The sequence below is a fragment of the Trypanosoma cruzi genome, genomic scaffold (genome assembly GCF_000209065.1).
Source record: "Trypanosoma cruzi strain CL Brener 1047053517133 genomic scaffold, whole genome shotgun sequence".
NCBI lineage: Eukaryota > Euglenozoa > Kinetoplastea > Trypanosomatida > Trypanosomatidae > Trypanosoma > Trypanosoma cruzi.
The window spans coordinates 100,477-123,602 of NW_001849562.1; the positions used below are offsets into that span (position 1 = coordinate 100,477).

General features: G+C 50.1%; 13 protein-coding genes across 13 annotated transcripts, besides 21 other annotated features; all 13 read right to left on the bottom strand.

The window, feature by feature from the left end:
• Positions 1-23,126: part of a sequence feature (heterozygous, Esmeraldo-like haplotype) that runs on past the window's edge.
• Positions 31-86: a sequence feature (A-rich).
• Positions 221-2,467, bottom strand: Tc00.1047053511529.140 (hypothetical protein, conserved; the record flags this gene model as incomplete). The annotated part of the gene is made up of 1 exon (XM_810639.1): positions 221-2,467. One exon carries the CDS (start codon positions 2,465-2,467, stop codon positions 221-223), a length of 2,247 nt encoding a protein of 748 aa, XP_815732.1.
• Positions 2,691-2,712: a microsatellite.
• Positions 2,831-2,881: a microsatellite.
• Positions 2,935-2,972: a microsatellite.
• Positions 3,358-3,388: a microsatellite.
• Positions 3,413-3,468: a microsatellite.
• Positions 3,825-6,068, bottom strand: Tc00.1047053511529.150 (hypothetical protein, conserved; the record flags this gene model as incomplete). The annotated part of the gene is made up of 1 exon (XM_810640.1): positions 3,825-6,068. The coding sequence occupies one exon, from the start codon at positions 6,066-6,068 to the stop codon at positions 3,825-3,827; it is 2,244 nt and encodes a 747-aa protein (XP_815733.1).
• On the bottom strand, positions 6,357-7,445 carry Tc00.1047053511529.160 (enoyl-CoA hydratase/isomerase family protein, putative; the record flags this gene model as incomplete). The annotated part of the gene is made up of 1 exon (XM_810641.1): positions 6,357-7,445. The coding sequence occupies one exon, from the start codon at positions 7,443-7,445 to the stop codon at positions 6,357-6,359; it is 1,089 nt and encodes a 362-aa protein (XP_815734.1).
• Positions 7,631-7,674: a sequence feature (AT_rich).
• On the bottom strand, positions 7,810-9,087 carry Tc00.1047053511529.170 (enoyl-CoA hydratase/isomerase family protein, putative; the record flags this gene model as incomplete). The annotated part of the gene is made up of 1 exon (XM_810642.1): positions 7,810-9,087. The coding sequence occupies one exon, from the start codon at positions 9,085-9,087 to the stop codon at positions 7,810-7,812; it is 1,278 nt and encodes a 425-aa protein (XP_815735.1).
• On the bottom strand, positions 9,272-10,453 carry Tc00.1047053511529.180 (hypothetical protein, conserved; the record flags this gene model as incomplete). The annotated part of the gene is made up of 1 exon (XM_810643.1): positions 9,272-10,453. The coding sequence occupies one exon, from the start codon at positions 10,451-10,453 to the stop codon at positions 9,272-9,274; it is 1,182 nt and encodes a 393-aa protein (XP_815736.1).
• Positions 10,652-11,812, bottom strand: Tc00.1047053511529.190 (hypothetical protein, conserved; the record flags this gene model as incomplete). Its single annotated transcript, XM_810644.1, has 1 exon — positions 10,652-11,812. The coding sequence occupies one exon, from the start codon at positions 11,810-11,812 to the stop codon at positions 10,652-10,654; it is 1,161 nt and encodes a 386-aa protein (XP_815737.1).
• Positions 12,149-12,170: a sequence feature (AT_rich).
• Positions 12,226-13,020, bottom strand: Tc00.1047053511529.200 (hypothetical protein, conserved; the record flags this gene model as incomplete). The annotated part of the gene is made up of 1 exon (XM_810645.1): positions 12,226-13,020. One exon carries the CDS (start codon positions 13,018-13,020, stop codon positions 12,226-12,228), a length of 795 nt encoding a protein of 264 aa, XP_815738.1.
• Positions 13,172-13,200: a microsatellite.
• Positions 13,385-13,409: a microsatellite.
• Positions 13,555-13,595: a sequence feature (T-rich).
• Tc00.1047053511529.210 (hypothetical protein, conserved) lies at positions 13,690-14,130 on the bottom strand (the record flags this gene model as incomplete). Its single annotated transcript, XM_810646.1, has 1 exon — positions 13,690-14,130. One exon carries the CDS (start codon positions 14,128-14,130, stop codon positions 13,690-13,692), a length of 441 nt encoding a protein of 146 aa, XP_815739.1.
• Tc00.1047053511529.220 (hypothetical protein, conserved) lies at positions 14,461-15,015 on the bottom strand (the record flags this gene model as incomplete). Its single annotated transcript, XM_810647.1, has 1 exon — positions 14,461-15,015. One exon carries the CDS (start codon positions 15,013-15,015, stop codon positions 14,461-14,463), a length of 555 nt encoding a protein of 184 aa, XP_815740.1.
• Positions 15,066-15,172: a sequence feature (A-rich).
• Positions 15,399-15,436: a sequence feature (T-rich).
• Positions 15,501-15,860, bottom strand: Tc00.1047053511529.230 (hypothetical protein, conserved; the record flags this gene model as incomplete). The annotated part of the gene is made up of 1 exon (XM_810648.1): positions 15,501-15,860. One exon carries the CDS (start codon positions 15,858-15,860, stop codon positions 15,501-15,503), a length of 360 nt encoding a protein of 119 aa, XP_815741.1.
• Positions 15,991-16,027: a sequence feature (AT_rich).
• Positions 16,179-19,271, bottom strand: Tc00.1047053511529.240 (hypothetical protein, conserved; the record flags this gene model as incomplete). Its single annotated transcript, XM_810649.1, has 1 exon — positions 16,179-19,271. The coding sequence occupies one exon, from the start codon at positions 19,269-19,271 to the stop codon at positions 16,179-16,181; it is 3,093 nt and encodes a 1,030-aa protein (XP_815742.1).
• Positions 19,542-19,576: a microsatellite.
• On the bottom strand, positions 19,770-21,503 carry Tc00.1047053511529.250 (uncharacterized protein; the record flags this gene model as incomplete). The annotated part of the gene is made up of 1 exon (XM_810650.1): positions 19,770-21,503. The coding sequence occupies one exon, from the start codon at positions 21,501-21,503 to the stop codon at positions 19,770-19,772; it is 1,734 nt and encodes a 577-aa protein (XP_815743.1).
• Positions 21,526-21,572: a sequence feature (A-rich).
• Positions 21,725-22,021, bottom strand: Tc00.1047053511529.259 (hypothetical protein, conserved; the record flags this gene model as incomplete). The annotated part of the gene is made up of 1 exon (XM_810654.1): positions 21,725-22,021. One exon carries the CDS (start codon positions 22,019-22,021, stop codon positions 21,725-21,727), a length of 297 nt encoding a protein of 98 aa, XP_815747.1.
• Positions 22,131-22,189: a sequence feature (A-rich).
• Positions 22,349-22,377: a microsatellite.
• Positions 22,378-22,398: a sequence feature (AT_rich).
• Positions 22,504-22,534: a sequence feature (AT_rich).

The window sequence follows — 23,126 nt, forward strand, 5'->3', positions numbered from 1 at the left end:
GGCCCGCTACTGTGTTTCAGGTGTAGCAATAAAGAAAAAAAAAAAGAAAAAAAGAAAGAAAAAAAAGAAATAAATAAATAAATAAACTTTGTGTTCAAATGACAACAAGAGAGCGAAAAATGGAAGAGAATATAAATTTGGTTCTTCAGCCGTTTACTATGCTCTTCATTCCCTTTCCCTTCCTCTTTTTTTTTTTTTTCTTTGCACCTCCGCGTGAAACTCAATAAAAGGAAAATCGAGGTTCGTCTCCCTTTTCACGCGCCTCTTTGATGCGTTTCTCATACTTGGGGGCGAGCTCCTTTGCCTGTTTCCACGCAAACTCCTTCATGGGTTCCGTCAGACGGTTGTAGTACTTGTTCTTCACCTTCTCCAGCTTTTGAGGATTGTGAGCCTTCATGGCAATGTTCATCATCGAGGCAGGGCCAATGAGAGCAAGGTTGCCAGCCGTCATATCACTGTTTGGAAGCCGCATGTTCTTCCGCGGGTCATTGAACCAGTGATCTTTTTTGAAAAGATCCTCGCTATCGAGCAGCTTGTCGTCATCGTCATCGTCATCGTCAAAGGTGATTGCCCTGTTTTGCATTTTTTTCACCTCCGTGGTGTCGTACCCTGCACGGTCCATCCGGTTGATCCAGTATGCGGTACTCATGGGGGAAGCAATGGCCTCCTCGGCGTGTCCCTCACTCACACGCTGCTCTCTGGGTTGCAGCTCCGCCTCCGCAAGGGTCGCCTCGTCTGCCTCAGTTTCCAAAGGCACGACATGACATGCCAAAAGACCGGTACCGCCAAAGGGCAGAAATTTCACACGGCGACCCTTCTTTAAAAGAGATTTGCACGTCTTGTAATCCCTCACATGCTCCTCGCCGTCACGAAGAAGATACCGATTGCCGTCATCACCCTGAATGACACCCTGATCCTCTAAAGACGACCACGTAATCAATATTCCTTGCACCCAGTTGGCATCGGCTAAAAGTTCCCCCGTTCCGCCATCGGCTGCAATAGCATTGCTGTTTTCCCCATCCGCACCGGCAACAAAAGAGGCAGCATTAACGGAAGAAATTCCATCACCAAAAATAGTCGTCGTCGTCGTTGTCGTTGTAGGTCCTTTTTGCCTTTCCAGCATGGGCATCACAGAATTAATTTCCCGCGTAGCAAGCGAAAGGATGTTCACCTCCCGTGCGTTGCGACGATTTTCTTTATCGACGGTAAAACAAACAACAGCTCCACGAATAGTGTTACTTGTTTGATCGATAAGTTGTATAAAATCTGCCGCGGAGTGAATATAATACAGTCGCCTGTTGCCCGTCTCCACGATGCCCTGCCCCCCACTCCATCGGGTCACCACACCATAGAGGGGGCCGGTGGGCAACGGCTCATCAGTGTGGTCCATCTCCTCTTCAAAGAGGGTACCAAGTTGTCTGGCACGTTTCGAATGCTCCCTAGCGGCAGCCTCCTTCGCTTTAGCCTCCGTTGCAGCAGTCCGTGCCTCTTCAAAGTTTACACTCCCACTCACTCTGATGTTTTCGGCAAAAACCTTCAAGGGATGACACGCGTACGCCACCTTCGAGAAGGTTACGGTGCGGCCGACCAAGTTCAGCTCCGTCGGAAGCGCCGTGTCAAAGGAATCGACATTGCGAATAATGCACATGCCCTCCATGTTATTCTCAGGTGCATTCCTAGAAACTTCCGTGGCATTCTCCAGCACCACGCCACTACGATGCAGCGAGGACCACGTCAAAACAACACCCGTCTGATGGGTGGAAAGTACCTTCCGTTGTTTCGTCTTCGCGGCCTCAGCCTCTTTTCGCCGTTGCTGCAGGACCTCGCGGGCTTTTGCATCACTGCCAAGTTGACGACGTAACCGCAGCAGTTCTTTTGTATCCTCGTCCAATACCACGAGATTGCGAAGATCCTTTACACCCCGCGGAGCTCGCAAACCCTCCTCTTCCTCTCTTTCAATTTCTGTATTCTTTGCACCCTCCCTATTCGCAGGGGCACTTCCTCCATTGCTCCTCTTTGACATCACTGTACTCAAGTCAACAGTAATGTTTCCAGCAAGTGGCTGCGGAAACAGTGCCGACGGAGAGGATAGGGAAGAGGCGCATGTGGCGCTTGGTTCTGAGGTTGCCTCTGGTGTCGTCATATTACTCGACTCCAGACAAAATCCAGCGAGAAAATCAACGGGACTTTTTCGCTCATAACTCTTTGCCGTGATGGGCTCCAAACGACTGCGTGTGATGACACGGTCCACGTCTTGAGTGCCGCAAATGGCCTCAAACTCGACCGCGGCGCCCTCCAATTGGCGCAGTCGTGTGGGCAAAATAGTCTCGAAAGCGCGAGCATTCGGAATTTTGTACTCCTTGCCATCCGTCGCGCAACGAATAACACCGTGCCGCTCAAACGGATGCCACGAGATCACCGTACCGCGGAGACGCTTAGAAAACCACAGTAAGCTGGCACGTCGCATAGCCACAAGATGTACCTCCGCCCTTTTCTCTCCACGCAAAACGCAGGCACAGAGACCCTCTGCTCAGCGGGTTTTATTTACCCTTCTAGACGTCTTTTTGTGTGTTCTTTGGCCCTGCTGATGGCATCAATAATCGCGGCCTCCCCAATCAATACGGCGCAGTGAAACGTGACCGCAACGTAGTCCGAGCTCCTTCCTTAATTCCCTCCTCTGCTCCTCTTGCAAAAAAAAAAAAAAAAAAAAAAGACAAGGCACAGAAAGAAGAAACATCACCGTCAGAGAAATCATCAGCAGTGCAGTGCAGTGGAGAAGGCAATGCTGTTGTGCCAGTGTTCTCTGTTGGTATGTATGTATGTATATATATGTTTGCTTGTTTGTTTGTTTGCTTGTGTTTTTTTTTTTTTTTTTTTTTTGGCCAAGAGAAAAAATGCACAAAAACGCGTGTGAGCCCAGTAAGTAGAAAGGGGAAAAAAAAAAAGGAAAAAAAAAAAAAAAGGGAAAAAAACAAGGGCAAAGAAAGGTGAGAAAACCCCCCGATGGCCTACAAATATATTCTGGCACTTCGCCACACAATTCCGAGTAATCAATAATTTATTTTCATCCTTTTTTTTTTCTTGTTTTCATTCCTGTCGCAATGGTTCTTTCAATGCCAGCCCTCAATCCACAAAAACTGTCCGGCCCTCCTCTACCCTGCCTCCCTTCCTTTGTGGGCCTCGCCGCCTCCCTCGTCGCCTCTCGCATGTATTTTTTTTCTTCGGCTGGTGGAAAAAAAAAGAAGCAGGAAGGGAGGAGGCGGAGAGAAAAAGAGGAAAGAGTTTCGCCCGTTTTAAGTGCAGCCCCTCAGTCAGTCTACTTTTCATCGTTTTATTTGGTGTCTCCTTTTTTTTTATTGTGTGTGTGTGTGTGTGTGTGTGTGTGTGTTCCTGTTGCCCCTGTCCTCCCTTTTTTTTGTTTGTTTGTTTTTGTTGTTGTTGTTTTTTCTGTTTTTGTTTTTGTTTCTGGCGGGGGAGGGCATCACTTCCCACCATTGACAACATCTCAGCGCAACGATCGCCCTGTTCCCGGCATCATTCACTAAGATGAGCGTCGTCCATTAACAGCATGAGACTCACACCATCGGGATGAAAGGAACTTCAGAGAACTACACCATACGTGTTTATACATATGAACAGATATATGTGTCTCACTCTTCTGCGAAGCATGTCAATGCGTGTGGCACGTCACACTCCCATGCACGCAGTAAATGTGTCACTAGTTTATATATATATATTCCTCCTCTTTTTTTTTGTTTCCCGTATTCATGACAGCCACATATACCCGCATTCCCTTTGCCCACTCCACAGCACACGCACCCAACTCACATCGCCACAGCCTCACGCTTATGACCGCAAAAGGCACAGAACTTTACCTTCTCACTAAGGTGTTTTTTTCCACACTCCGTACAGAATGGAACAAGTCGTCTAGGTGAATATGGTTCACCAACGGGACCGCGTCTCACGGCCCTAAGTGGAGTCTCAATTGGACGGTCATTGCCCAACGGACGGTATGATTCACGTTCAAGGGGTGTTATAAGCGTAAATGACGAAGGACTCTTCCGCCCCCGTGGAATTTGGCGCAAAGAATTTTGCTTTGAGACACTGGAGGCCGTCTCCAAGGAATACGGAGGGGACGTACTCTTTTTACCGCGGCACACGCCTCTCTCATCTAAAGTGGCTGGATCATCACGGCGCAAAGGCGCGGCGCGGGTGCTGATTCCAGTTACCCGGTACCGTGTACTAGCAGTAGCCGTCCGCCCAGCTACGGCAACCGGACTGCGAACGGCTCCTGCACTACGAGGCTCGGGCTTCGGCTGTGTCTTCGTCTTCGTCTCTCCTGAAACGACAACAGTAATTTTCGAAGTCCCGTTGCCACTCTTGGCTTTGCGTTGCTTGCTCGTAGGCACAACGACCGAATTTCTGTTGATGACTGAAGTTGACTTTTTTGCCGCCACTTCTGTGAAGGAGGGCGCCTCCACACTGTTACGAGACTTACCTACTAATGGTCGCTTGTTCAACGCGCCAGGCTGACGCTGGCCCTCATGACGTTCCTCCACCCTTGATTTGTCGATAGCAACAACAGGAGCCGCGGCACCCGCTCCCGGAAGAGAACTTTTCGGAATTGCAGCGCGAGCCTTTTTGCATTCCGGCTGCGAATTCTCCTTTATGACGCCTTCTGTTGCAGCAGACGGCAGCTCCTTCATGGTCGATGATCGCAGCATCGCCTCCGCAAACTGCTTCTTTGGCGGATTGTTTCCTGCTGACCGTCCCGTGGGGCCGGGAGGCGTACGTCGTAAAAGTGGCTCTGGAGACTTGATTGGCTCCGCGGACAGCAGTCGCCTCGCATCCTCCTCTCCCATGCTCCTTCTCGAGTCCACCGTCAAAATAATAATTGGGGGCGAAGTGGAGCGTCCTCCGCGACCTGGCGTAGGCGTTTTTACTTTGTCGGCTTGTTTACCGTCATTCGGCTCCCCACGCGTAACGTTGCCCTCGCCAGGAACGGCCGATGCGCATCGATTCCCCCCTGCGCCTAATGCACTCTGGACATGTCCAAATCCATCTCGACCGTTTACGGGCCCATCACGGCTCCCACTGCCAACTCCTTGATTTCCAACGGGAGTCCTTAACGGCGGGGAAGGATTCGCTCGGGGCGGTGATGGACTCTTCCCCACTATCTCTGATGGCTCTCTCTCAAATTTTATTACCCGAGACATTGACGCCCACGATCTGTGCTCTTTCCTTAGCGAATTTATATTTTCGCAAGTCGCTTGTGTCTGAGTTTCACTAATTTTGGTGCTTGGGTGGTCCACACGTCGATGTTGCGGTGGTGAAGGCGTGTCACAAAGGGAGAAGTTGATTCTTTCCTGCCGCCGCGGTAAAGGCATTGGTGTCGTCATGTTTGGCTCAGGCATCGCTGAAGATGTCATCAGTCTCTTGAGTGCGCGGCCTCTCGATTCCTTACAGAACGGCAAGCTGCCAGCCGATTGCGTACGGAAGTAGTGCAACAAACGCCTCTCTGATCCACTCGAACTTTTCTCATTGGGAGATCGTACGCGTGTACTAGGCGCGTATGAAGCCACAATTCGCATCCGCTCCCTGTTCTCCCGCTGCATTTCTTCTAGGCTTTGAAGGGCCCGCTCTAAATCTTTCCGCTGCCTTTCCCCTTCGGCAGGGTTTTCAAGAGCCAGCTGTTCGCGTCTTCGTCGTCGTCTTCGGCCAAAATCGGAAGCGAAGCTGGACATGCTGCCGATTGTGACGTCCAGGTCCGCCGCTTCTAACACGGGAGATGCCCCCGCCCCCACCCCCGGCGTCGTCGCTGTGGATGTGTCTAACGAACGGTGGTACGGGCGGACTGTGCTGGAGAGCGTGAAGGGGGGTCGAAAATTATCCTCTTTGAGGGACTGCAGCATCTGGCTTGCCCAGTCCCCTCCTTGGGCGGAGAAGGATACCATCTCCTTCCCCCTCCCTGCAGAGTCGTCCGGACCTGACGCGCCCTCCTCATTCTCTTTGTTGGCCCGGGGGCGCACGCGGCTGGTACCCTCCCCGACGCCCACCCCCTCATTCATTCGCGGTGAGTCGCAAGCAGGAACAAAGCGGGAAACCAGCTACTGAGAAAAAAGGGAAAAAAAAAAAAAAAAAGCGGCATCTCAATCAGCGGTAATTTCACTTCAATCACCCCGCCTCTCCCCAAAAAAGAAGTGAAGTTCGGCGCAGCAATCCCTCGCACATCCAAAAATCGCAGGATTTTTCCATCAAACTAACAAAAATATCACAAGAAAAAAAGAAATCAAAAATATATGCAGCAAAACACCAAAACTGCCAGAAAAAAAAAAAATAAGGAAAAAATGTCCCAATTAGTACGGCACGGTCGGATGCCACTGGCGAGCTTGATTCCCCATAGGCTTAAAGTACGCCTCCACATAATCCGCAGTGACGTCGGAAAGCTTGGCCGGCTTCCACTTGGGATCCTTTGTCTTGTCAACAAGCAGTGCCCTCACCCCTTCATGAAAGTCCGAATTGGCATGGGTCCTCAGAGACCCAATGTAATCCATTCGAAACACGTCTGCGGGATCTGTCATTTTCACGCCCCTCTTCTGCATCTCTAGGGACACGCGGAGAGATGTGGGTGCCATTCGGTTCAACGTGTTTATGGTACCCTTTGCAAATTCCCCACCGTCAGCAGAGAGAGACTCATATATGCCCTCCACGGTGGTTTTTTCCTCCAATGCAAAGCTCTTCTCAATGGTCTCACGGTGGGGCTCAAGCGTAAACGGTGGCAAATCCCTCACAGCAAACTCCTCCAGGCATGCCTCCACCTTCGCAGGATCGTCAATGTGGCACAGGCGTTCCTCCAACTCACAAAAGCGGGCTGACGGGACGTAATGCGTTGCAAGACCCGTGTGTGCCACATCGGCCCCCTTCAGCCTAGCTCCTGTGAGACCAAGATACAGGCCAAGTCCCTTCATCTTTAGACGAGGCAGAAACCACGACGCCCCCACATCTGGAAAGAGACCAATGGCCGTTTCAGGCATTGCAAAGACGGCACGCTCCGACGCCACGCGATATCGCCCATGGACAGAAACACCGACGCCTCCACCCATGACGTAGCCATCCCACAGGGAGACCTGCGGGTTCGGCATGGTAAGTATGTGATAGTTCATTTGATATTCCGTATAAAAAAACTCCGCAGCAACGTCATACCTGTCTTTGAGACTGACGATATCTCCACCAGCGCAAAAACTCTTGTTGCCTGCACCCTTGACAACAAAAAGCGCAGAGTCCCCCTTGGCGTGTGGCTCATGAACATACGCCCGTTGCATGGCTTTCACCATTTCCAAATCCATAGAGTTCAGAGCCTTCTCACGATTTATAGTGATAAGACGAGTATTGGTGAAGTCCTCCCACAACAATTTACCCGTGAAAACCCGTATTGTTCGCCGCATTGCGTCTTCTTCAAAAATTCCAACTCTTCCCAAATATAAAATATATCCTCTTCCTCTTGTCTCTGGCTCCCTCTATTTCCCTTCCCCACCCACCTTCTCTTCCCTTTTATTTGTTTACGTAACAACACCACACAGTGTGAAGTAAGCAATACCCTTAAAGTATTTTTTTTTTGGGCTTTTCCTCGTTAAATATATATATATATTAAAAAGGAAAAAAAAAATTTTTAATGTGGTGCGTTTGCGCTCAACAAATAAATCTTGGCAGCAGAATTTCTTTACTCATGTGGTAATCATTTCTTTTTTTTTTTTTTCCATTCTTCTTACCATCGTCCCTCACAATTTTACGCAAAAGGCGCGCAGGACTCTACACCCCCTCGCCTTTTGCCTCCATCATTGTTTCCAAAGGTGCCTCTGGGTCCCACGGCACAAGGCCCACGCTGTCAAAGAAATAATCCACGTCTGCCGCTGTCACTTCCTCAAGCGTCCTCCTCTCCCACTGCGGATCGCCTGTCTTCTCAATCAGCAAAGCATTCACGCCAATTGCAAACTCGTTCGTTGACGACATGCGTTGAATAACACCGTATTCCAATGACATAGCCTCACGTATGCTCGTCATCTGGGATGCACGTCGAAATAATTCCAATGTCACTTTAAGACATGTAGGCGAAGCCTTGCGTAACAGTTTCAGTGCCTCCATCGCGAATTCCCCACCGTCAGCAGAGAGAGACTCATATATGCCCTCCACGGTGGTTTTTTCCTCCAATGCAAAGCTCTTCTCAATGGTCTCACGGTGGGGCTCAAGCGTAAACGGTGGCAAATCCTTCACAGCAAACTCCTCCAGGCATGCCTCCACCTTCGCAGGATCGTCAATGTGGCACAGGCGTTCCTCCAACTCACAAAAGCGGGCTGACGGGACGTAATGCGTTGCAAGACCCGTGTGTGCCACATCGGCCCCCTTCAGCCTAGCTCCTGTGAGACCAAGATACAGGCCAAGTCCCTTCATCTTTAGACGAGGCAGAAACCACGACGCCCCCACATCTGGAAAAAGACCAATGGCCGTCTCAGGCATTGCAAAGACGGCACGCTCCGACGCCACGCGATATCGCCCATGGACAGAAACACCGACGCCTCCACCCATGACGTAGCCATCCCACAGGGAGACCTGCGGGTTCGGCATGGTAAGTATGTGATAGTTCAATTGATAGGTTGTTCTTAAGAAAGAACACAAGGTGCCATGGGCAACAATACTTCGAACGTCACCACCAGCGCAAAAACTTTTGTTGCCTGCTCCCTTTAAAATATAAATCGCACTGCGAGGAAGGCTTGGATGCGGTCTCTTTAGGTGCAGCCACAGCATGTGTTGAGCCATCTCAAGTGACAGAGCGTTAAGCATGGCTGGGCGACAAAGCGTCAGGAGGCGGGCACAGGGAAAGTTCACAACATGCAGCGTCCCTATACTCTCCCCCTTTGTGTCGTGCGGAACTCTGTCAAAGCTTTGAGTCATACTGGAAGAAGAAAAAAAAAAAAAAAAGCAATTATAACCAGGACCCTCTTTTGTTTTATTCGTTTCCTTTTTCCCACTCACTCTTCGCTTATGGCCGTGCCGTTTAAGATTTGGCCCGCCGTAAAGCGCCCCCCACATAAATTCCCTCCTTTTGGTTATGTTTTCGTTGGCGCATTGATTGCAGAGAACAAGAAAGAATAAAAATAAAAATAATGGAAGTGGAGGGGAAAAAATAAAAGGCGAATAATTCGCCCCGTCTGCGGGCAACGCCGTGGACCCCAACACCACATAACCAACAAGCACACCTCCCCATAGCAAACCTTTACAACCGGAACACCGCAACACCGGCCGCAAACTCCCCGTTGCAGAACCCATCCTCCGTCTCCGTCTCTGAATCATCAAACGGGGCGCGTTCCCGCTTCGCAAGTCTCATATTCGTCTTCGACTCGCCCCCATTCGCTTCATACGTGTCTCGCACGGGGTACTGACGCTCCCCCACTGTGGCAATAACCGTTCCATCTTCGAGAACAGACAACCCTGCAGTCGGCCCCAAGGATGCCTGAATTCGCCGCGGTTCACCCGCAACAAAAACATCATCAAAGACCAACACGCCACCGTCATGCGTTGCCGACACCAGACACGTTCGCCGCCCTCCTGTCCCTCGTGGCAAAATAAGCCCAAAAAAGGCGGTTTGTTGTGTGGACACCTTTCGGTCAAAGGTCGCAAAAATCCGGTTGCTTTTGCGAATATCCCAGCAGACAATTCGATTATCACCAAGTCGACCTGCGGCAAAAACAAGATACTCCAGCGTTGGATGAACCTGAATCTGCGCAACACCCGACCGCAAACCACGTAGTACGGCCGCCGCTCCAAAATGCCGTGTATCTATAACATCTACGTTTCCAGATCGTATAAACCCTGCCAACAGCAATTCTTCCCCATATGGTTGCGGTCCATCCGAAAGGGCGGAGACAATACCCTTCGAACAAGGCGAGCAATACGACGAATGAACTGTATCCCCTTCCCTAAGAACATCGTAGACACGTACGTGGATACGGTCGCAAGTGCCGCCGTACCCACCCGCCAAAAACGTGTGGCAGCGGGACCATAATAACGCATGCGGGCTTGCTGTTTTTCCAAGAGCGTTATCACAGCAGTACGACGCACGAAGAGACGCGTCGTCTGCGTCCCACATTTGTAACGGACGGCTGCTACATGCCGTCAAGAATGCGGCGTAAGTATTTCCCTCCTTAAATGGACACCAGGCCACATCAATGGCAGGATATGGGAGTTTCACCCAAGGGGCAGAACGATCCAGAGAAATAGAGGGAAAAGTATCCGCTTTTTCAGTGTCCATGGCGATAGAAGGAACCGAAGGTTTACTCCATGTTGCTAGAATTTCTCTCTTGTACCCAGTCAAACAATCGGGAGCAACTGCAAAACGACGAAAAAGGACGTTCTTGGGGGCCTCCATTATTATCTCAGGCCCTGCTAGAGACGCCATTTTTCCTCGTAGGGGTAAAAGCTTTCAGAAAGAAATACAAACCACAAAAAAAAAAAAATATCATAAATGACAACAACAGCAAATATATATATATATAAAGAAATGTGTTCGTAGGACACATGCAGATTCAAAAGTCGGAATGTATTTAGGTATTTCACCAAAAGTGTGACGGTAGAATGAGAGTCCATAAATTTTGGCTTATGAAGCCAAATCATCCAGGGCTTGCTGAATTGCTGCCATGACGTGGCACTCCTCTGCGTAGTAGGGACTGCGAGGGCCTTCGCGCTCATGACGTTCCTCTGCCTCCGCGACGGCGTCCACAATCTGATGAAGAAGCGCCCGCATCGTCGCTACTTCTATCTTCAGCGCACACTCGGTCGTCCGGATCGTCGTCTCCTCAAACTTCTGCACCTCAAAGAGTTTTTGTGCAACAGCGACACGTGCTTCCATCTCCCGCAAGAAGCCCTTAAAATTCTTTTCTTCTGGTGGAATCATGGAGTATGCACTTGATAGCTTGGTGCGGAGCGCTTTTTCCCTCGACTCCATAATGGTGGTAAACTCACGCTCTTCTCTATCACTCTCATTCTCTTCCGCCGAGCAGGATGACCGGACACGCTCCAAGATGGCAAGAAGCAGTGGATGCGGTCGGTAACCTTTTCCAGGGAGGTTGTTCCCCTTGCCACGGTGCTCAACAACCGTGCTGGCATCTTTCCTCTCCCCCGCCTCCCCTTGCATCCCTCCAGTTGCCCGGCTTTCTTTATGCTCTGACGCCGTCAAGTGAATGGGCGGTGGTATTTGCTCGTACGGACTTTTGAACCGTGTGGAGGTCGTGGAAACCGTTTCTTCCACCAAAATCTCCTCAGCGCTACTATGATGATCACCATTCTTGTGGTTCCCTTTGTTTCCATTTTCACCGGTGCCTGCGGATGGCAAGGGAGTCGATGGTATCGACGGCTGTGTGCTCTCTTCATTGTGCAGACTGCGTGCATTATCCTGCAACCGCGTAGCCGTCGGCGTGCTACTCATGGAGCTCGTGGACTCCGCTCCACTCAGCAGTCTTCGCCACGTCGACGAATTCCTCGCCAGCTGAGGAATGATTTTCGGTAGTTCTCGCAAAAGACGGTCCTGCACAGAAGAAAAGACGCGGTTCAGCATATTGGCGTTGTTTTTCGCTAAGCATTTTTGCCCCTGCGCCGCCTGGACGCCGCGCTTGAAGTCACTCATCGCCATGTCGCATTCGAAACGACTGGGAACGGAGCGAAGAAAACCGTACAGCGTGCAAGAGGCCGTGACGGGATCATACGCCGCCGTTGCATGATTCGAGTTTACAGTGCGCAGACGAATGATTGGGAGCGACATCTGATGCCTTTAAGAAGAGAAGGTGGTCCGTGAGGGCTCCCTGAGACAGCGCCTCCTCGTTTGTTGTTCCTTCTTTTTCTTTTTCTTTCTTTTTTTACTCCCATGCACACACAGAGAGAGAAGAAAAGAGAGAGGAAGGAGTCCAACACAAAAAATAACGTTTCAAAAAGCAAGGAGTGCAATACAACGACGGGTGGAGGGGTGGGGGTGACGTGCAAACACAATAGGCAAACGCACTAAAGAAATAAAAGGTTCAAGATTGTGTGAAGCAAAAAAAAAAACTTTTTTTTTGGGCCAAAAAAAAAAAAAAAGAGGGGTCCGGTGTGCACTGACTTCAATAAATAAATAAAAAATAAAACAAAAATCAAAGAAAAGAATCCAAATGCATACGCCCTGCTGCGGGCAAACGACGTCTACGAAACGTTGCCGTCAGGCGCCTCTCCGTCACCAAACCTCGAACAGTTCCGCGGGAGCGTTAGAGCGCGTGGGATGTGCTGGAGGTTCTCCGACCCCGCACGCGGTGCCAAGAACACGTCAATAAATTGTGTGATAAAATGCACCCAGTCATTGCGCTCCTCGTCACTCTCGGCGGCAAAAATCAGTTTGCTGCACGCATCTTTTTCGTTCCGGTACTCAATTGCGAAATACTTTTTCTGCGGATCGACCGCCTTGGGGCAGTCCTCCGGCAGGATCCGCGGCCAGCAGACCGCCGCCTTTTTAAATCGACTACCGCGGGAGTCTCGTGTCTCCTTCCAGAACGGAACGTGGCCCAGCGGCCTTGACGCATTGGAGCGGCAGTGTTGCTCGCTTTCGTACCACATGACCCCCTCGTGCTCATCCACCAACAAAAACCGCAAAACGAACTTCTTGCGACCAAAGGACCTCTTCTCAAGATGGAGAATTGTCCCCTCCTTGCGTGCAGCCGCTGGTGCCCTCGCCAGCGGTGAATGCGCCTCCTCCGTGCACGAGGTCAACTTTTTATCGTACGGTGTGCTGGGCAAACTCAGTAACAAAACTTCCCGCTTCTGCCCCATGTCAACTGAAGATGCTCGCAATGTCCCCTTAGCGCAGCCTGTGGTGTTGCTTTCATAACCAATGCCGTATTTTCTTCGCGCCTCACGGCTGCGGCGCAATTGCACCTCCACCAGATGAATTTCGGTACGAATCCGACTTAAAGCCTCTGCATGATTGCAGCCACAAACCGTCATGCGGTCAAGTGGCCTTTTACTTTATTTATATACGTTTATGTTTTATTTGTTTTTTTTGTTTTCACTACTGCTACTGAGAACGAGAGGGTCTGCCACTACGGCCGCCAGATCGCGACCAACCGCATCGGCGCAATTCATAGAAAAAAGGGTCAAAAAAAAAAAAAAAACAGAAAAAAAAAACCTTTAAACAGACTGAAGCCACACCGTGTTAATTGAGGCTCCACCGCCACCTACTCCGCATGTCAGCACCGCACCCACCACATTTCACACTCACACGGCCCGCCCTAAAACCTGCTAGCTGTGTACATCTCAACGACGTGTAGCCCTCTCCACGCATTCTCTCGTGCCTCCTACGTCAGAACTCCTCCCTCTCTCTCTCTCTCTCCCTCAGAAAAATGTCAGAAGAAACATTTTTCAATGTCATCCCTCCATCCCCCCATTCCATTCCCCTTTTCAGTTTGTTCACAAAACAAACACTCCAGATGTCAATTCTCTTTTTCTTCTTCTTCTGCTTCGCGTGGAGAATTCAAGGTTTTTTGTTTTGTTTTTTTGTTTTGTTTTTTTCTTTTTTATTTCTGGTCTTCTTTTTCTTTTGTTTCTACTTCCCTAAGCGCCACGCATGCAGAGGCCGTCGCCTCTTCTTCCTTTGCCTCCTCAACCTCAGCGCCTCTAGTCCCTAATGAGTTTCTCCGTGCCAGGAATTGAGACGGTGCCGGCGTAATGGTGCTTCGCCATTGCACCGGGTTTGTTCCATGAAAGGTACACCATCTCCTCCGCGTACTTCTCCTGCGCCCACGTCGGCACATCCTGCCTCAGTACGAAGCATGCAGACGCTAGCGCCTGGTACCAGTCGGCATTAAAAATCATGAAAAAGGCGGCTAGGGCCGACGGGATGGCAAGAAACCCGTTGCGCACAACGTTGTAGCCCGTACGGTTGTGGAAGTGGCCGTACTGAATAAACGACGACCACAAACGTCCGCCAAGACCGCCGCAGACTGTGATGGGGTAAAAGTTGTTGTACGGTGCCATCCACGTCACTTTGTTCCAGTTAAAGCCGAGAAAGTCCCCGGCAATCAGGCGGGCCGGAAGCGGCGCTTTGGGCGGGGCCATTATTTCTCTCTTATCTCTCCGCTTTCTTCTGCGCTCTCGCACTCTACCGCACACGCACGCACCCGACCATTCAGATGGTGGAGGGAAACAAAAAGACAACAACAACAAAAAAAAAAAAAAAACCAGGCATCTTCACGTGAGAAACAAAAGCGATGGGGCAAAGAAATCAAAAAACAACGTTCCCCCACACACACACACCCAAAAAACAGAACGTCGTCGCAGACCACACACTCAGAGAAAGGAGAGAGCAGCTATGTCTACAGGCACGCGGCTACCGGCATCCGCAAGAACTGGACGATAAGAGCGGAAAGTCGGAAGCATTAAGTGGAGTCACTCCGTGTTCACGTGAAAAAGTTCCCGGGCGTATCGCAACGTTGACAATTCTGTCCGCCGCTCCAGATCCAGACGATCCTGCTCCACCCGCATGATTTCTAGTCTCTCCCGCCGTCCCTCTTCCTCATCAACAACACGCTCACATTGTTCCTGACGAAACGCGTCGTCTTCCTCGGCCGTTTTCTCATCGGCCACAGCCGCGCGGCGGGCGAGAAGTGCCACCCTCTCATGCTGCACCTCCAGCGCAAAGGACTGCGCCGCCGCCTCCTCCTCGCCAATCTGCTGCGTCAGCTGCTGCACCACGGCGTCCATCACCGCCTCGTCCTGCACCGAGGTGGCGCATGACAGGCACAAACGCACCACCTCCTGCACGGAGGCCTCCAACTCTGCAAAGGCGGCGCGCTCCTCCTCCGCCGCCCGCTGCGCCTCCTCCTCACGCAATCGCACATCGCCCTGCAGAAGAACGTTCTCCCTCTCCTGCACCACAACGCGGCTAAGCACCTTTTGGCTCATAAGCGCAAGTGACTCACTCGTCGTACTGTCGGCAAACATGATGACGCAAGAAATAATAAAAATAAATAAGAAACGCCACACGCCGCCTTAAAAAACAAAAAAAATAAAATAAAAAAATATTTAAAGAGAAGGCACAAAAAATAAATAAATAAAGAGGATAAGCAAAAAAAAAAAAAAAAGAATGAAAAGCAAAAAAGTACACACAAGCATTTCAATGCTTCCAGCCACCGCATAGATCCGAATCCCTCGCCTCAAGTCTTCTAACAGCACCCACTCAACGCCATCTCAACACACACACACACGTGTCGCCACATTCACTCAACCGCTTACAAAAAAAGCAAAAACAAAAAAACAAGCAAAATATATAAGCGCAAAAGCCTACAAAGTGCAATTCGTGGCACAATATTGTACCTATCTGAGTGTTTTTTTTTTTCCGTTCTTTTTTTCCTTTTCTTTTCCTGCGTTCCCGGTCCTGTTTTCCTTCACCCTTCTTGTTTTGTGGGCCAACTGGCAAGTCCCACCCATCACACATGGCCGACCTCCGATGGTTGATTCATGGCATCAAACCGGTCAATGCTCGCGCCATCATCTTCGTACCCAACGCCAACAAACACCCGCTCCCGCCGCCTCTTTAAAAAACTCGTGATGGCCGACACAAACCCCATCAACAGTTTTTTCACCACAACAAACGGCAGTGTCAATGTGCCTGTCGACTCCCCCACCGTAAGAGCAGAAACGATAAGGGCAACGTAGTGGCAGACACCCGAGAAGACTACAAGAAGGGCAAACTGTGTATTGGTGAGAAGTGCGTGAAGTTCCTTGGAGTTCCCTGACGCGTTGGATGAATCATCGTGGGAATGGCTCTCAGAGAAGTTAGAGGGCATTCAGTGGAGAAATAGTGACCCTCCGCGATGTAACAAACCCGTTCTTTTCTTCGCACTTCCTTTTCTCTTATGGGGTTTGATACTAAATCCGCATCACGGCTAAAATGACGACAGTGTGCCATTCGCACCCAAAAAAAAAAAAAAAAAATACATATATATAAATAAAACTCGCCCGGCATCGCTCAAAAAAAGAAAAGAAAAAAACAGAAGAACAACCAACCCAAGCCAAAGGACAGCCAGAAGAAGAGGAACAAAACCAATCAAAGGAATAGAGAAAAATGCACCCTTTCCCAAAAGAAAGAATGGCAATATGATGAATCAGAGCTTGTGCAAAGAGGATGGAGTAACAGCCAAACGCTTCCTACGGCGTGTGTATCTCAGATCCCTCTCCCAGTCATTGACCGGGCCGTCTTCGCCGCCGCCCAAAGAACGCAGCTTGTTGTCCAATCGCTGCATTTTCCGCCTGTGGTGCGACCTTGCCCGACTGCCAAGAAGGCTGTCAAAATCATTCGTAGCTGCTGAGGAAACCGGCGCCTCCACCTCGTACTCGTCGTCCCGCATCTGTGGGCCCTCGTCGCCGACCGTATTCATAGGCCCCCACGCCGTCGTGGGGTAATCCAACCGGCGCAGCAGGTACCGCAGCGCGTCCCCAATCGCCACCACACGCTCCTCCAGTTCGCTACACTCACGCACCGTTGCGCACTCCAACGTCAAAACAGTCGTGTTCATTTGCGTATGCGGGCAGCGTTGTACTTTTGCCTGGGCCACCACCACAAGCCTGCACAACTCGCTCGTCACGGCTTCATGTATTTCCATGTCATCCCCCTCCGGTTTCCCTATTTTTGGTACTGCTGCTTTCAAAAAAACTGTCGACGCCCCTTCAGCTAGGACTGAGGCACCCAATCCCGATGGAAAACTACCCAATACCTCAGACACACGTCGCAAAGAAATCTGTCTGGCATGTAACAACTCCAATAGTGCCGCAACAGGAAGTTCCAACACGTGGGAAGACCGATAATTCTCATTTGTGGAGTCACAAAGGGCAAGCGCCAATAGCGTGCCACTCAAGGAAGAAACAACGACGCCTTCCCGTTGTTCTGAGTGCCTCTCGGAATCAAAACTGACGCATACCCCGTAGTCAATAACGCTATATCCATTTTTACGGTGTGGTGAGTTCAAAGCATTCGCCATGTAAAGTGCCGCTGGGGTTACCGCCACAAATGCACGTTTATCTTCGCTTCGGTGGATGAGAAGGCCCCAGTGGTCATGTAACCGCACCGTGTCAAGCCAGGGAAAAGCGGAAATGGCTGGGATGTCACTCTGTCTGGCCAATGGTGGCAATGGCGGCAGCGGTAAAGCGGAAAAACTCTCATACAGCTGAATCACACAAAAAAAGCACACATCACCGTCGGTACGCAGTGGTGCAGCCCTCCACGAGCAACGAGCGACCATCGACACTATTTCCTCATCGCAGAACGACGGATCCTGCTCTGGAGGCCCATCCTGCAGTGGGACCCACGTTTTTAACCCCTGATGGCCTCTTGCCATAAAAGAACGCAATAGCTCGGCTTCTTCTCCTGTTGTACGCTCCAAAAGAGAAAAGGGACGGTATTCACGTCCCGGGTATTTTCGCTTGAACTCCGTGAGAACAGAACAAATGACAGCCTCATTTTCAAGTGGATTCATACTGTGCGTCGCATACACGACAACGCCCCCTTGCATTCGTACATACTCCAACGCCTGTGCAAGTTCCTGCCGCAAGTACGGAAAGAATTTATTAACTTTCGAGCATACAGAGACAAAACGATTGGCAACAGCCTCTTTTTCCTCGTCCTCACCGCTGGCCCCCAAAACAGTGCGTGGCCTACGCCCGTCTGCAGTTGTATCCGGAAAACAAAGCACCGCATCACACTTCCCACGCAATGCCTCCCACAGGCGCCGTGAAGGGCCCCGTCCTGTTATACGATTCTCAATCCCCACATGGTAACCTGGAGAGTACAACTGCCCCACGCCCAATGTCGCCTCGTCCTCAGGCACTTCATTCAAAGTGGCCTTGGGGCGTTGTAGAGCGTCGTGGTAACGTCTTGATTTCCTCTGTGAAGATTTCGACAAAACAAGAGAGATGACAACGGCTTCTAAAGACTTTTCGCCCGCCTTTTCCGCCACGTCGGCGCGTGAAATTACAAAGTGACCAGCAATGTCTTTGCCATAGGAGTAGTGCTGTGCATTGAAGGAACGACTAGACATGTCTAGAATAATAGCGCCATTCCCCGCATTGCGGCACAATCCACACGCTAAAGGAAGCATCACTCCGAGCATATCCATATCAATAAGTGTATCTGACGCTATCTGCCGCTGCAGCCAGTAAAGATGACCCGTTGAGAGCGGAGCTCTTGGTATCTCCGACTGCAAATCCAACGCCGTCTCCTCCCCAATTTGCTCCAAAGTAAACCGTTCACCAGAGCCGCACTCCTCTTCCTTTTTTTCATCCTTCCCTGTGTGAATCGTCTGTAGTTCATGTGTGCTGATCCTATCATTTAGTAGTGCCTCCATAAAATCCACCTCAAGGCTCCTCATTTCCGTCTGTGTTTCTGCTGAAGAGCATGCCGGAGATGCGTTGCGGTCGTCGGTGCTATTCAAAGCCAGCGTTTCTTGCATCTCTCGCTGGGCAAGAAGAGAGCGTTCCTGTGTGTACGGAAGGCGAAGCGGATCCCCAACGCGTTGGGTGGGCACAGCGTCCACCATGTAAAGCAACGGGTGGACGGGGTGAGGCACAAAAACAACGCCGCTCCGCCCAGCTTGCAACGCCCGCAGGTGCTGCTCCAGTTGGCATCGAATCATGAGACGAACAAACGGCATCCCTGCGTTCATCATCACCATCACCGCTGGGGGCCGAAGCATGGCGTCCACAAATTCGTACTTCTCCTCCGCCCGAATAATTCCCTGCTGCACGTAAAAGTCAGCAAAAAATTGACGATGAACATCGCGCTCCTCCTCCTCGCGCTCCACGTCCGATGCGGGGGTACTCTCCAACGCATTCTCCATATCCACCTCACTGTCTGCCGACTGCGCCAGCTCCTCAAAAAAGCTACGTGACAGCTCTAGTGCGGGAATGTCATGCTCAGCGCGGTCCTCCCGCATCTCCTCTGCGAGAAACGCCTCCACCTCCTCGTCCGTTCGGAAACTCACACCCTCCACAAACCCGCCCGCATCGCGATCGGAGGCGTCTGGCAAAAGCTGCACGGGTCTCGCCTGTCTCCATGTGCCCTCCAGCACCTCCCGTCTCTCCTCCGACGACATGCGACCAATTTTCCCCCAGCTGCCGCGCAGAGACGGAGCCGGAAGCGAGGCAATCGTGTGAGGCACAGTTCGCCTCTTGCCGCGCCGTGCGAGACGAGCAAAACGAAACATTCCCGTGTGTCTGCCGTGTTGCCCTTACCCCCGCCACTGACGCAGAAATAAAAAAAGCAAAAAATAAGATAAGAGAATGTAAATATTCCGTGGGAGAAAAAACCAACAAAAGTAACATGGCGCGGATGCGTCTTCCCGTACACCCCCGTCCTGCCACCCCGTGGCAAAATACACACGCACGCGCTATCAGAACACACGCTAACGTTGTTACACAAAAACAACCGCACTCAAAAACACACGCGCATAACTCGATTCCCAAACAACAACAACAAAAAAAAAAAAAAAAAACAGAGAAAGAAAAAAAATGCAACGGGCAAAAGGTAAAATAGCATGCCAAGATACGGTTAGGAATTGCTTCAACGTTTTGAGAAAAATAAATAAATAAATAGGTAAATGTCTATGGTGATAGTTACTTATTCCCATGGCTTTAATAATTGCAGTGACCAATGTGTAAACCAAGCAATAAATAAAAAAGCCACGTGTTGTTGCGTCATACTACTAATGAGAGGGGCGATTACTTGTCACACGCTTCGCGATGGAGCGAATAGAACGCATGCTAATACCACACAATTTATCATTCGCTAAAATACGACAGAAAAGTGACTGAGACATGTAGAAATCTGAAGAAGATGTGTCTAGAGTTCGCAACACATCTTCTTGCGAGCAATAAGACTGCGGAAGAGAACTCAGCGCACGCCTGTTGTACAGACCAAACCGATACACAAGGATCGCGAGGGTGGTGCGGTACAGATAATGTTCGTCCAACAGGAAAAGATCCCAAACGCGCAAGGCAACAGCAACAGGCAATGTCCTCAAGAAAACTGTGGTCCACCAGTCTAACAAGTATACATCCAGTGGCACTTCATATTTTTGAAAGAGCCCATACAAGGCCGAATGGGCCTTTCGTAGCACGGCATCAAATATGTTAAAGTGCACCGTAATGCCTTCTTTTCTTGACCGGATGAAAGGAACCAAATGACCGTACTCCAGAAGGCTAGTAAAACATACACACAACTCCCATGGATCTTCAATGACGAGAGAGAGCATCATCGCCAGACAAGGCATGTCCTTTACATATACAACCTCCGGCCGAAGCTCCATGTATGTTTGAAGCAACGAATCCACTCTTCGTACAACATTCTCATTGAGCAAAGAAGACAAAAATAAATTGTTTCCATCACCATTTACTGCATGCATAGGGAATACCATGTTTGGATAAAGAAAAGAAAAAGATGAATCAACAGAAACCCCCATGGATTTTTGTGCGCTTTTGTGCAACCATGATCTCGCATCCGAAACCAACGGAGTTGGGCTACGTGCTGCGTCATGGTCCTCGTCTTCATCCTTACCATCCTTGGTACTATTATTGTAAGATGCATCTGGAGTAATGGCTCCCGTCGTCCCATCCGATCCATTTTCCAACCTTTTCATGCTAAACATTTCCAGCAGTGCGTTGCTTCGGTGCTCTGAAATCGGCAGTGGAGGTTTGGTGTCGACAGCCGAATCGCTGCAGCAGCCTACATGGTATTCCTGCAAAGGAGTCGCCTGATCCGCCAAGGCCGTGCCCCTCGCTCTGAGAGAATTCGCGTCGGGAGTGTTGGGCCCCTCCTCCTTCGTTGACGGTTGAGAGGCACGCTGCATCACCTCCGTCGGCATACAGTGCGGCAGACCCTTTTGCAGGTCTTCAATAAGCCGTGACCGCCACTCCGCAAGTGAAATCCTAACGGTGTTAGCGGGGGAAGAGTCGGTGGAAGCCACAGCCGCGGCGCGGAGACTGATAGTCACAGAAGAGAATGCATAAAAATCATATGGTGAGCCCTCCTTCTCCCCCGCCATGAGGCCCGGGGCTTTTTGTTGCGCCGCTTCAAAGTCTGCCCTACTTATTTTCAGTGCATCGCCAAGCGCCATAACCCACGTTTTTGGCCGCAGAGATGCTGGCACTCCAGATTGCAGTATGGTAAGGCACAATTTAACTCGATCCGCCTTGGCAAAGTCACGGAGTGCAGATTCCCAATACGCAGCGCCGGCTGCCCTCAACTGCCGCTGCCGCCGTATCGCCCGTGCCTCCTTCACGTAAAACTGCCGTCGTGTCATAGTAAATTGTTGAATAAGAGACATGTGCCGCTCTGCCTCTCTCATTTCTTTGGCGGGTACATCCTCGCTCACCATGCGACCGGAGGCTGCGTTTATTTCCTCCGCCGCAGTCAAAAGTCCCAGCGAAAACATCAACATCTGCCACTAAGTCCATTTACCAAAAAATAAAAAATAAAAATAAATAAGAATAAAAAATAATTAAAAATAGATGCTGTGCAGAGAACATACGCACACATCTGTGCATCGCGGGAGGGAGAGGGGTGAATACATGTGAATGTGCGATTCCGCGCAGTGGGCATTCAGTACGACCGCCACATGCAGTGAAAGGAACAGACAACGACCGTCTGGAGTTAACACCTTCACTCGGAGAACTCCTGAATAACAACCAGCAGAAACTCGTCGTGGCACTTGATAATGACCTCGCTTGTGCGAGAGCGTACTCGCAGGGAGTCTAGAGTATCGTCCGCATAAAGCAATGGAGCCGCCTCGCGTGCCAGTTCTGCGGCCATATCGGCGTATTCCACCGCCCTCGTGCGGTCTAAGTCCTGAAAACTGTCACGTATGGGTTGCCCGTCGCGGTTGCACACAACAACACCAGTTACGCCTTTGGTGTAAGTAAGAAGCTCAAGAACACTCTCCACGCGCTCAGCCGTCATGAATGATGTGTCCTACTCTTCTCCCCCCCGCTAACTGTTGACGCGGCCCTTCCTCCTCCTCTTCCTCCTTTCTTCCGTTCACGTCATTATGCCAGAGAGGTGAAGATGCAAGAAAAAAACACAAAAAAAAAATAATAATAAATAATAAAAACAAAAAGAAACCAAAAAGGACGCATCCTCATGTTTCTGCCCCCCCGCACGACAAGCAGAACACTGCGGCACCGAGAGGCCCGAACACGGGGCCCCCCAAAAGGCACGTGGAAGTAAAAAAACAAGAAAAAAAAAAAAACAGGAGCCTGTACACGACGCTGCGTACAAACAGGCACGTATATTATATTATATTATATTATATTATAATAATAAAAAAAAAAAAAAAACAGAGATGGCAAAGAATGTGCGTTAAACGCATTTTTTCCCCTCCAAAGGCTCCTTCACTCCGCGCCAATGTCCCTCCTCTTATGCGCTCACTCTCTTTCCCTGCCATTATTTTATTATTATTTTTTTTTATTATTTCTTTCCTGCTCTGCACCACCATTTGACTTCTTTTTTGTTTGTTTGTTTGTTTTTGCGCCCCCTGCGGGTCTTTCGGCGATGTTCACACACTCTTTACCTCCGCAAACCCTCCATGGCGTGTCAAGGCGCTATCGGAGCATTCGCCCACAATATTTGGCGCTCCTCCGCACCACCCCATGCAAATGGAGGGTATAAAAGAAAGAAGAAAAAACAAATTGGAGGAAAAGGTTGGCAGAAACGCAGAAAAAAAGGAAAAAAGTGGAAAAAATGGCGGCAGAAAAAATTTATGTTTACATCCGATATAATAATATAACAAGAATGCATGCACAATCGATTCATACACGCAGATGTATATATACTGTTATACATATGGGGGGGTTGTGTCTGTGGTCAAAGTAACAACAGGGCCAAGGAAGAAAAGAAGACGAGTCTACAAGAATTTAGCCAACATTGCAAGTGTGCGGATGTGACGCTCGTTAAAACACACACACACACACGGAGAGAGAGACAGACAGGGGAAAAAGAAAAGAAAAAAAAAAGAGACATGCATACATTCCAATAAAGACAGTGTGTATTACACTGGGAGTGGGGG